The sequence below is a fragment of the Callospermophilus lateralis genome, unplaced genomic scaffold (assembly GCF_048772815.1).
Source record: "Callospermophilus lateralis isolate mCalLat2 unplaced genomic scaffold, mCalLat2.hap1 Scaffold_103, whole genome shotgun sequence".
Classification (NCBI taxonomy): Eukaryota; Metazoa; Chordata; class Mammalia; order Rodentia; family Sciuridae; genus Callospermophilus; species Callospermophilus lateralis.
In genome coordinates, this window is record NW_027510486.1 from 5,040,123 (window position 1) to 5,052,497 (window position 12,375).

The window sequence follows — 12,375 nt, forward strand, 5'->3', positions numbered from 1 at the left end:
CTAAGGCCAAATCAGGCCCCCTCATGTTCCTGCCACAGAATGACATGTCTGGCCTCTGGTTCTCAGACACCCAACCGACAGGGGAGTGCTAAGGTGGGGAGGCTACCAGGACAGATCAGCCACTGTCCCCTGGGGTCAGAGCTCTCTAGGAGAGAGGCCCCTGCGGCACCTGCCCAGGAAACAGTGCTAGTGAAGCTCACAGTCCACAGGTTGAGTAGCTTTGTTCCAGACATGGAGTCAGGGCAAGGCCTCCTTGCCTGTCCCCAACGGCCTTGGAGGTGGCTTCACCGATGCTGCGTGCCATGGAGTAGCCTCTTCCCCCACACTGCGAGGTGGTTGTGGGAACCATGCACCAAGGTTCTGTCCCAGGGAAAGGCTAGTCTTGCTACCTTGAAAGGCCTGAGCATCCCCACTCCTGCAACCCTGCCTGCTTGGGCCTGTAAGAGGATCCTCAGGGGCTCCCGTCTGCTGGTTCCTGGTCTATGAGCAAGACAGACAATGGACATGTGCTCACACTCCTTGAAAGTCTTGCTTTGACCTTGAAAATCATATTTGACATCAAATGGCTGCCTGAGTGTTGATGGGTACTGTCACCACCCAGAGTTGAGGAAAGGTGGTGTCACCGGGCAGAAAGGCATTGAAACTGTGTCCACCACTCACACATACAGCAAAGGTGGGTTTGGCAGAGGCATAAGTGGCACAAGGAGGGCACACCTGCCTCAACTACAAAGGATCAGCCCAAGGACTTTGAAGAGACAGAGGCTTTGAAGAGTGGACCAGGAGCAGGGTTGACCAGGACTAGCGTCATGCCTGGGCAAATCAGGGCCACCCGAGGCACAGCTGTGGGGTGACCAAGGCCAGGGTGATACACAGCACCTCTCTTGCCACATGCAGCTGCAGCACAGCATGAGGGAAAGACACGGCTCAGCACTTTGAGGTCCCACCCTCGAATCTGGTCTGACCTACTTTGACTGGTGGAATGTGCTGGAAGTTTTGCTATGGGGTTTGGAACCCAGGCCTCCACTTTACCCTCCTGGTATGTTGGCTGAGCCTCCCTGAGAAGGCAGGTAGGCTGGGCAGGATTCCAGGCAGCTGGTAGAGAGCCTAGCATCAGTGATGCTGCCCTGAGCATCCAGCACAGTGCCCTCTCAGTCCAGTTGACCCTCAGCCAACAGCAACTTCATGAGCGAGGCCTCAGGTAGCCTGGGCTCCCTCAGAGCCCCCAGGTGAGAGGAAGATGGCAGACACTTAGTCTTGAGGCAGGTGGTGTTGAGTGTGGTGGAGCAGATGGGCAGCGCAGCAGCAGCCACAGGGCTGCAGACAAGTGCCCTGGACAAGGAGAGGAGAGGTGCCCAGCATGAGGATACTGCACTGGGGCCTCTGCCAGGACCTCACCTCTCAGGGCTAAAGGAGAGGGAGGCGGCTGCCAGGCTGGAGGTAGTGGGGACCCCAACCCTAAGGCTGGAGTGGACCTTGGCCAGCATAAGGCAAGTGAGGAGGGCACCGAGCCAGGAGGGAGGGAAGGTCACTGTGAAGACTGTGGAGTCCCCGAGGACTGTGACAGCATGGCTGGAAGAGCGGTGGGAGCCAGGAGTAGTATCTAGGAAAGAGCAGCATGGCGCAGGGTCAGCACTGGGCCCTTCCACACAGGTCTTGTCAAGAAGTGGCCATGGGGAGGAGCCTGCCACTGCACCATGGAGAGAAGGCTCTGCCCGGCTCCATGCCCCCACAGCGTAACAACAGCAGTCCCCAGGCTGTGCCCAACCTGAGTACTTCGTGTCATGAAGCAGTGGTTGCCATAGGCTGCTCTGTTTTGAGTACAAGGACTGAAGCACATGACTCCACACCTTGTTTCTACAAGTAAACAGCCACCATCTGCCTGGCACAGCCATAAGGCTCAAAATAATAAATAAATGAATTAACCATGCTTATGAGAAGGACCCCTGTGAACTTATCAAATTGACCAGAAGCACAGGGGTTCAAGGGTGTATCAAACATCAGAAAAACCAGGCCCATGAGCTTATCGAACACCCCAGAGCACCAAATGACATAATGCCCTCACCTGAGGCCCATAAAAGGAGGGGTACCCCAAGACTGGACATGACAGCACCCTGCCCATGTCACCTGGTCACTTTTCAGGAGCCTTGCCCAGGAAAATCACCACAGCAAGGAACTTCCAAATATCTGTGCTCCAGGGTTAGCATAGTGTGGTTCCTCCAGACTGTGATGCCCACACACGACCCCCTCCAAGCTGAACAACTGAAGTTGACATCCAAGTGGACACTGTGAAGCTGCCTCTGTCAGAACCTTGGCCTAGAATAAGTGCCTACACTCTGACAGCTCCAAATAGCCAGGAACGATCTATTTGGCTGGTTCATAATCTTATCTGACCACTACAGACTCTTTGCATCTTATCTCTCTCTACTGGAACAGGAAGTAGGGAGGAGGGAAAGATCACTGACCCTGGGTCCAGGATTCAGTCCATCCCCAATGTCCCAGTCATAATGCTACATAATCAATGACCCCCAAATACTGCCCTTTTTTGTGGGTTGATCCTGGAATGGGCATGCAGGGCCTCTGCTTTGCCAGGTGGGGGTCCTGGCTCAGTACGTGTGAGCTGGCCACTCACAGCAACAGCTGGGACCATGTGGTGTCCTGTGGAGGTGCATGTACAGAGCTGGTGTTGGCTGTCAGCTAGGCCTTTATGATACCATGAAGTACATATTTGATCTCTGTCTCCTTGCACACAAGTTGAAAAATACCTTGTAACTTCAAAATAATGTGTCTTGGGCTGGGGCTGGGGCTCAGTGGTAGAGCACTTGCCAAGCATGTGTGAAAGACCAGGTTTGAGTCTCCGCACCACATATAAATAAATGAATAAAGTAGGGCTGGCGATGTGGCTCAAGCTGTAGCGGGCTCGCCTGGCATGCGTTGCGGCCCGGGTTCGATCCTCAGCACCACATACAAACAAAGACGTTGTGTCCACCGAAAACTAAAAATAAATAAATAAATAAATAAATATTTTAAAGAATGAATAAAGTAAAGGTCCACCAACAACAATAATTTTTTTAAAGAAAGAGTGAGAGAGAGTGAGAAAGAGGGAGAGAGAGAGAAAATTTTAATAATTATTTTTTTTAGTATTTGGCGGACACAACATCTTTGTCTGTATGTGGTGCTGAGAATCGAACCCGGGCCGCACGCATGCCAGGCGAGCACGCTACCGCTTGAGCCACATCCCCAGCCCAATAAAAATTTTTAAAGAGTGATGTGTCTTTGTATATCAAGTGCTGGCTAGTAACCCCCTGGGTAACTTCAGGAGGGGGCCCTGAGGAGCCGATGAAAGTCCGGTTGATCACAAGTGACCAGTGATCTAACCCATTATGCTTACGTGAGAAGCCTACATTAAAACACAAAGAACAGCCAGGCATGGTGGCCCACGCCTGTAATCCCAGTGACTGAGAGGCTGAGGCAGAAGGATTGCATGCTCAAAGCCAGCTTCAGCAAGTTAGCAAGGCCCTAGTAACTTAGGTCCCCTCTCCCTGAAAACAAAGGGTCTGGGGATTGGCTCAGTGGTTAAGTGCCCCTGGGTTCAACCCCTGGTAACCAACCAACCAAACCCCCAAGGTCAGGATTCTAGGAGCTTCCAGATGAACACTTAGAGGTTCCTGAGGACAGTGCCCAGGGAGAGCATGGAAGATCCAGGACCCTTCTCCACCCTCTTCCCCTGTGTCTCTTCATCTGCATTGCTTAGAGTACACTTTATGATAAACCAGTGAATGTGATTCCCTGCATTCTGTGATCCACTGGCACAAATTAACTGAACCAAGGAGGGGGTTGTGGGAACCCTGAATTTTTGCCAGTGGTCAGAAGCATAGGTAAGACCCCTGGAGCTGGTGGCTGACATCCAAAATGGGGGCAAATCCTTAATCCATGCATGGGGTCTGATGAGATCTCCAGGCAAACAGTGTCATCTGAGTTTGAGGACACCAGCTGCTCCATTGTTGAATAAGAGAGTAGGACACATTGATTTTATGTTGTTGTTGTATCATCAGACCCTGGCAGGGTGCCCGCTGCAACACACACATGCCAGGGAAGCCTTCCTCATAGCATGGGGCCAGGTCTCAACAGCAAATGTCCCAAGGCAGCAAGGTGGGTGTGTACAGCACCTTTAAAATTAAGCCTTAGGGGCTGGGGTTGTGGCTCAGTGGTAGAGTGCTTGCCTAGCATATGTGAGGCACTGGGTTTGATTCTCAGCACTCTATATAAACAAATAAAATAAGGAACTAAACATCAACAACTAAAAAATATATATTAAAAAAAAAACCCTCAGCCTTAGAAGTCATGTCTTGCCAGGCCCCTGTCCTCACCGGGACACATCACAAGGTTATGGAGCAAGAAGTCAGTGCCCCTTTTGGAAAACCCAGTCTGCCACACAAGGGAATCACCACCATGACCCTGTACAGCCCAGGACCCTCCCTTCCTACTCATAGTGGAGGCCCAACGCCCCCAGGAAGATCCTTTAGAGGTCAAGTTCATATTCAAGAGGCCATGAAGGGATAGTAGAGGGACAAGGGAAGAGTCTCAGAGAGATGCAGCTGGACAGCAGGCTCAGCCTGTGTCAAAGCTGGTGCTCATGCACTCTTGCTAGGGACTGTTTGCACAGGCCCCTCAGTCCTCGGGGGGCTTTCCTTCAGCAGGAGGGGGCACTCAGGCAGAGCAGAGGTGAGAACAGGCAGTGTCCTCTCTGTTCAGCTGGGTGGCCAGACCTGGGGAAGGAACAGGGCTGCAGCTGGTGAGAATCTAGTGCTCACTGTGTGCTGGGCACCCTCAATGTGTTTTGGGGATAAGATCTCATTTGTCTTTCCCAAGAACTCTAGGGTAAAAAGAGAAACCAAAAGTTCAAAGGGCAGGAACCTTGTGGGGAGAGGTGGGTAACACAGAGAAACCAGGGAGAACCTTGCTCTCAGGCTTCTGCTTCACTCTGGGTCCCTTTATGCCTGATTTCTTTCTTCCCAAGGTGAGGCCCAGAACACAGGGACAGGCTCAGGCCCTCAGAGGAAATTCCCTGCAGGAGAAGGGGATACTGTGGACACTGGGGGTACTTTCCAGATTGACAGCCAAGCAGAGGGTGCACCTCATGTAGACTTCAGGGGTTATAGGCAGACTCTCCCCTGCACCCTACCTCAGTGCCCCTTGAGAACAGGAGGACTCTCTGCTCAGTGCTGGGTACCAGAGGGCTTCCCCAAGGTGAAGCCAGGGCTGTGTTTCCTCTAGACTAGGGCCAGACTAGGGTTGACCTCAGAGGGGCAGCTTCAGATGGGGCCCCAAGGACAGGCTCTCCAGACCTCTCCCTGGGCCAGAAGCCCCCAGGCCCCTGCTGGCCCTACCTAACACTTCCAGTCTTCTCTTGGCCCCCCGTGACCCTTAGGATTCTGGGGATGCCAATCCCTCCACCTGGACCTTGCAGAGCTTCCTTCCCATGAAGAATCCATCCTGTAGGCTTCAGGACCAACCAGAGGAAGGAGAGGCTTCTCTGCCACAGCCTACCCCTCACTTTCTGTCTCTCCAAAAGTGTGTTTGCTTTTTGTTGGTGTGTGGCAGGCCTCCTCCACTGGACTGGGAGCACCAGGAGAGTCTCCAGCCGTCGGGGCTCCAGGACCTCAGGAAACCTCCACCATGGATGCAGGACGTCTGTCAGGCCATGTATGCTGGGGACCCTGAGTGCTAAACAGAAAAGCAATGCCCATGGTGTGACTCAAAATGAAAACAACAGCAAGCAACAGACAGAAACTTTTTAACAATTGCCCTCAGAAGAAAGACCCATCACCATTACATCCTTCTACCTGGCTTGTGTCATCACCCTGTGACACTGCCAGTCTGCCCACATCAGATTGCCCTATGGTGTCACCCAATGCCACCAACTGCCTGCCGAGCTCAGCCAGTCACCTCTCTCCAGCCCAGTGACTGGCGTTGGTTCTTTCGTCCCAGCAAAGCTCGGTTCACGTCCCTAGAGGCCCAGGCCTGCACTAAATGCTGCACACGTGCAGCCTGAACAAATCTGGAGACTGAGGGGCTTGTGAAATTTCCTCTCAGACATACTGCACCGCCGCGACAGACCGCATCCCCCGTGCACTCTGGCTTCCACGCGTCAGGTAGGTGAGCCTACATCCCGAGCACCCTCCTGGCTCGCGCCGGGAACCTGCCAGAGCGGGGCTTCGCGGTCCCACTGTCCGGGCTGGCGGAGCAGACGCGGCAGCGAGTGAGTGACAGCTGGGGAGGCGGGGTCGCACGCCTGCGGAGCTGAGCTGGAGAGGCGCTTTGCCCATTGGCCAACGCTAGTGAGGGAAAGGACGCCTGGCCGGGTTCACAGGCCCCGCCGCGGTGCGGTCTTATATAGCCGGCCACTGTCCTGGTTCGCGGGCTTTTGGCCGGAACCCGCCAGAGGGCGCAAACGTTCTGCCCGGCACCAGAGCGCGGGCTGCGGGATGCCGGCTGACACCCCAGAGAAGCCGAGCGCCTCGCCGTTGGCAGGAACGCAGGCCAGCGCCAGCCCGACCCCAGATAAACCCCGCAGCGCGGCAGAGCACCGTCAGGTGGGTTCCCGCCAGCGTGGGGGGTTCGGTGGTTGGGGGAGGGGTGACCGAACGCGGGACTCAGCGGCTGCCCGACCCGCAGTCCTCCAAGCCCATCATGGAGAAGCGCCCCGAGCGCGCATCAACCAGAGCCTTGCTCAGCTCAAGACCCTCATCCTGGACGCGGTCAGGAAGGATGTAAGTCGGGCGGAGAAGGGGGAATCCAAGGACTGAGGCTAACAGAATGGGACATGGCTGAGTTACAGACCACCACCCTGTCCCTGCCCCCAGAGCTCCCGTCATTCGAAGATGGAGAAGGCCGACATCCTGGAGATGACGGTGATACATCTACAAAACCTGCGTCGCTTTCAGGTGACAGGTGAGGCGCTGGTGGCAGAGGCTTGGGGGCGGGAGGTGCACAGGGCCACCGCCCTAGACACGACAGCTGGTCTCTGGTGCTCCCGCAGCCGCACTCAGCTCGGACCCTGCTGTCCTGGGCAAGTATCGCGCAGGCTTCAATGAGTGCCTGGCCGAGGTGACCCGCTTCCTGGCTGGCTGCGAGGGTGTCCCAGCCAAAGTTCGCTCTCGCTTACTTGGCCACCTGGCAGCCTGCCTGCTCCAGCTGGGGTCTTCGCGCCACTCTGCCTCGCTGCCCGCCGCTGCAGACAAACCGGAGTCCGAGGTCTACGCTGGCCTCCCGCCACGGCGGTCGTTTGACGGCCCCTTTCCCCTGCTGCGCCCAGGGGCCGCGTTCGCGCCGCTCCTGCCACCTAGGCTGACCCTGGCGCCTCCCGCTGCCCCCAGGATGGGGTCTCAAGGCCGGAGCGGACCCTGGAGGCCGTGGCTACAATGAACTGCAGCGGGTCCTAGGGCCGCGGCCTTGGCCAAGACTGTAGCAGAGAGTATTTATTTCCAGAGGCTTGGGGTGGTTTTGTTGTCTTTGTGAACAGCCTGGTTCAGGCCTGCAGAGCTCTCAAGTTGGTGGTCTCCTGGCGGCCCAGCAGCCTGCCTCTGGAGCTTTGAGATTGCTTTGGTCCACGATATGGCGGGCGGCCCGCTCGGCGACGCTGGGGTGGGAATGTGAAGCGTGCCCAGGAGGCGCAGGCAGGAAGGCTTCCCGGATTGTATCTCAGTACTGGAAGGCGGTCGCATGGCCTCCCTGGGCAAGTTTTCTTTAAGGGTACTTAGCCCACCTTCTCCCCGAACCCTGGGAGGTAGAGATCTGCCTTTTCATGCCATTGTTTCCCCAGGAGTTGTCCTTCGCTGGGGTGAGGACTGTCTTCTTCCTTTTAAGCTCAAGGTTCAGCACAAAGCCGCCCGCGTCCACCCAGGCCGACCCCCAAGCCTGCACTGGTAGGGGTCCCAACCGGGAAGGGTGTCTGGGAGAGGCTCGCAGATGGTAATCTGGACTCAGGACACATTCCTTCCATGAATCCTGAGCACCTGCCTTTGGATGCAACTAAGGTCACCAAGCAGAAATGCCAGGCCACCCTGGGCACGCACCTTGTGCACCCCCTCAGCCACTGTCCTGCTACCCTCAGAGCTGCTGCTGGAGGCTCCAGGTGCTTGAGGGAGTGGTCCGGGCCACAAGCTGAGACCGCAGGGAGTCTTCCAGAGCCCTGCGCAAGGTGTACCCAGACCCGCTTCCCAGTGTGGCCGAATTCATCAGACACTTTCCTGGCACCTGCCTGGATGAGCCATCAGGGAGGTGAGTCCCTCTACCACAGGCTTATCTCGCCTCTTCCCACGGGTTCGCCTGGGTCCTCCTGGGCAGGACCATGGAACCTGGCAGAAGCCTCCAAGTCTCTACCAAGACAGTCACCCTACTCTCTGCCTCCCTGCCTCCCTGGGCTCCTGGGGGCTGGGGCAGTGCCCCTGAACAGCAGGTCACCTTGTGGGCTGTACCCTTGGGTGTACGTACATGCAGGGACCCTGCTCCCTTTAGATCTGGGTGGAAGGAGAAGGTGGAGGCTGCTCTTGGCAGGAGGGCTGGAGGGATCTGCAGAGGGGTGACTGGAGGAGGGGAGATGTTGAGGGAGGGTAGGGCCCCTGCTGGGAATTGAGACTGGTGCGTGGGTAGGGGGGGCCACTTGCTCAGAGTTGGGTTCCAGACACACTGCAGGGAAAGGGGGACACTCTGCCTGGGTGGCCAAAAAGAAGAGGCCAACCAGGATGCCACCTGTGAGGTTGAGCTTCAGATGCCCCCTGTCCCCAGAAGCAGCAGCATCATCCACCCCTGCCCCTTACTTCTTGATTCCTGGATCTGTTATGGGCACTGTTGCCAAAGGAATCTCTGTGCTGGGGACCACTTAGCCCTCGGGGACTACTCTGGCTCCACAGGACCCTTACTCTCAGATGGGCAGACCATCCTGATCTCTATTCCTTGAACTCAGTCCCCTCCCCAAATTTCTCCCCCCTCTCTATGTACCTCAGACCACTCCCCTGCTGCAGGCTTCTTCAGCTGTCTGGGTCCTGTGGGACTGTTCTCCCACCAGCCACACCTGTGTCCTTTCAAACGTAGCACCTCCTTAAAACAGTGGGCTCAACCTCAGCCCATGCTGAGCTGATCGATTGGTGTAAACAGTGTGCAGAATGGGAGTTGGGGTCTCTCTTGAGTCGATAGGGAGGTCCTAGGAAGCATAGCCTGGGCTGAAGCTGGGTCCCCAGCAGGGGACACTAAAGGGGTGGTTCTGGGTCTCCCAGGCTGCCCCCTTCTTGGCAACTGAGAGTGGCTGGGGCTCAGGAGCAGTGAGTCCCCTACCTCTGAGTCTCAGCCTTTCTACACACTAGCCAGGACACTGCTTGACCCTGTTTCCTACCACCACTGTGTGGGCTGAGGCAATATAGACCCTCATCAGGTGCTTTTCTGCAGGGCTGCCCTCATAGTGGGAGCAGCGCCCCCAAATGCAGGGTGTTCCCACTCTCAGGGGACCTCTTCCTGTCCTCCCTACCCTTCTATACATTTCCTGTTTCTGAAGAGACCCTTGGGTCTTTCCTTGTCTCTCCCCCTCCCCCAGCTGTTCATGTCTTTGCTCTTGTCTTGCAGAGGCTTCCTGCTGTATAACAGATGGAGTCCCCTTTTCTGGGTGGAGGGGCACTGGTCACGGCCCTCCCAGTTCATCTCCAACAGCCCCCCTTCCAACCCCGTGCCTGGACTGGACCAAGGGTCAATAAGTGCTCAATTCATGTGCACTGTCGGCAGGCTACCTGCCTGTGTGGTGGGTCTGACTGGGTCCTCTCCTGTGGCTTGGGGACTGAACAATGACAACAGATTATAGGTATTTGAAATCTGGAGAAGAACTTATCCCTATGGTGACAAAAGTCAGTGGCCAGGCCCATTAAACTCCATGTACTGGAAAACTGGTGCAGGGTCCGGGTTGGGGCTGCTTGTATTCCTGGCTTATGAGAGGTGAGGCCCACTGTTCCCCCACCCCCTCCTCCCATCACCTAGCATCCCTGCTCCAAGGCTGTCTGTTTCCTACAGTCCTACCTGTGCCTGGATGCTCTCCCTCTGCTCCCTGGAACCCCTGGGCTACATCAAGGAAACTGGGGCCCTGGCCTGGCAGCCTCCTGGGCACCTCCAATAGTCTCCTCCATGGGCCACATCCCATTGCACCAAGGATGGCCTATGCGACAGGGGGGCCCTGGAGAGGGGATGGGCTGTCAGTCAAGGCAAGGCTGCAGGCTCCTTCCTGTCTGCTCTGGGGAAGCCAGCTGCCCTTTCCATGGAGAGAGCAACATAATAGATGAATGATAGATGAAGTCTCCTCTTCTTGCTGGAGGGGCACTGGGCAGCAGTGGCCTCCTGCCAACAGCAATGACAATGGGTTTAGACATGGATCCCTTGATAGGACCACAAGCCCTATGCCAGCACCTCAGCATGAACTCCTGTGCACAGAAGCTGTGAGACCATAGCATTTGTTGCTTTGAGCTACTAATTTTTAAAATATTTATTTTTTAGGGTAGTTGGGCCTTTATTTTATTTATTTATTTTTATGTAGTGCTGAGGATGGAACCCAGGGCCTCACACAGTGCTGGGCGAGTGCTCTACCACTGAGCCACAACCCCAGCCCCAAGCTGCTAAATTTTTGTTATGCAGCAATAAGTAACAATATTGATAAATTCTATGTAATTTACTGAATACATGCAAGTAGCATTAGCAGTACAGATCCCAGGGGTTAGAAAACATGCCCAAGGGATTCCAGAGGCCATGGGAGTGAGGAAGAGGTTGCTGGGAGTGAAGTAGGAGCAGCCACTGTGGCCACTGTGATGTGCAGAACTCAGGTGGTGCTACCACCTACTCTCACCTGGCACAGATTTTCCAAGTGCCTGAACAGCCTGGTGCCCTGGTGGCCTCGCCCCTGCCAGCATTGGGCTTCCTGTCTGGCTGTAACCGAATGGGCATCCTGGATCAGGGCAGGTGAGGACTCAAAGTCCCCAGGTGAATGTGTGTGCACAGATATCAGTTGCTGATTACTGTGCCTACTACCCTAGGCAGACAACCTCTCAGGTGGTCCTGCCACCCTTCTGCACAGACACACTTGAGCACACTGCCTTGCCCAAGTGGGATATGGGGGCCACAGTGACAGAAGCATTAAAACAAATGTCCAGGGCTGGGGTGTGGCTCAATGGTAGAGCACCTGCCTGGTATGTGTGATGCCCTGAGTTTGATCCTCAGCATTGCATACAAATAAAAAATAAATAAAAGATCCATTGACAACAACAAAAAATATATTTAAAAAAAAAACACCTCCATGGTCACCTCAGAGATGTTGCTGACATCCTGCCTGGTCTCAGCACCCACCTGGTGGCTTCAGGCTCACCTGCATGGCCCTACTGTGAGTAAAGGACCTGAGGCATGTGTGGATGGGTAGGAGAGTGTCAGGGTAGGACACTCCCAGGAAGAGGGTGCACCTCCATGTCAAGGGCCTCCTGTTGCCACAGGGGATCTTGCCTTTAGCTGGCAAAGCTTCCCCTGCTCCAACAGTCCTCACCTGTGTTGTCCCCACAGCCTAATGCCATGTCTACATGGGGGCAAATGTTTACCGATTGTTCATGACAGATGCAGGATAAATGAGGGATGGAAGTTTGCAGCAGGAAGCACGTGTCGAACAGGAAACAGACTGAGGGGTACTTGTCCAGACAGACAACTTAGTAGTGGGGCAAAGAAGATACGAGATGCCCATGTGGTACCCTGTATGTGTGTGTGTAAATGCAGAGAAAAAATTCTAATTAAATGCCTACATCTTTGCTAGTCCCACCAGGAACAAAGGAAAGGTAGTGCTGTTCAATACAGAGATTATCTAACAATATTTGGTTTTGAAAATAGGCACATGAATACACACAGATGTATACATTAGATATATGTTTTGCTCAACAAACTCTTAATATCTAGCAGATTGCTGGGCACATAGCAAGAAAAATTCCAAAGAATACATAGCAGATAGTAAGAATAACTGATGCTTAAATCTTTAGTGTTATGAATTCTTTCTTTAAAACTTGCTTATACACCTGAAGGTCAGGAGTTCAGATCCATGCCCATGACTATAAAAAAGGTCACCACATTTTGCTTCTCAGCACAGGCAGGTCACATCCCTGAAGAGAGGCAGTCTTCTTCCTCAGGGCAGCTGATCTCTTCATGTACATCCTTTCCCACCACCTGTGGCTCCAGATATTCACATTCCTCTTCCTGGGTCCTGACACCTTCTCACTTTGCTTCCGAGAAGTAGTTGCTTCTCCCAGTGCCTGTTATTGTCTCTGAGCCAACTTCTTTTAACAGTCCCTTCGGATCATTCTCTTCCCT

At 54.6% G+C, this 12,375-nt stretch overlaps 1 protein-coding gene across 1 annotated transcript; it reads left to right on the forward strand.

Annotated features, from left to right (window-relative positions):
- The first annotated feature begins 6,485 nt into the window (after positions 1–6,485).
- On the forward strand, positions 6,486–7,425 carry LOC143639981 (transcription factor HES-4-like). The gene is given in 5 exon segments (XM_077107983.1): positions 6,486–6,593; positions 6,676–6,700; positions 6,703–6,770; positions 6,864–6,951; positions 7,040–7,425. Coding segments are annotated over 5 exon segments (675 nt in total).
- Positions 7,426–12,375: the final 4,950 nt, after the last annotated feature.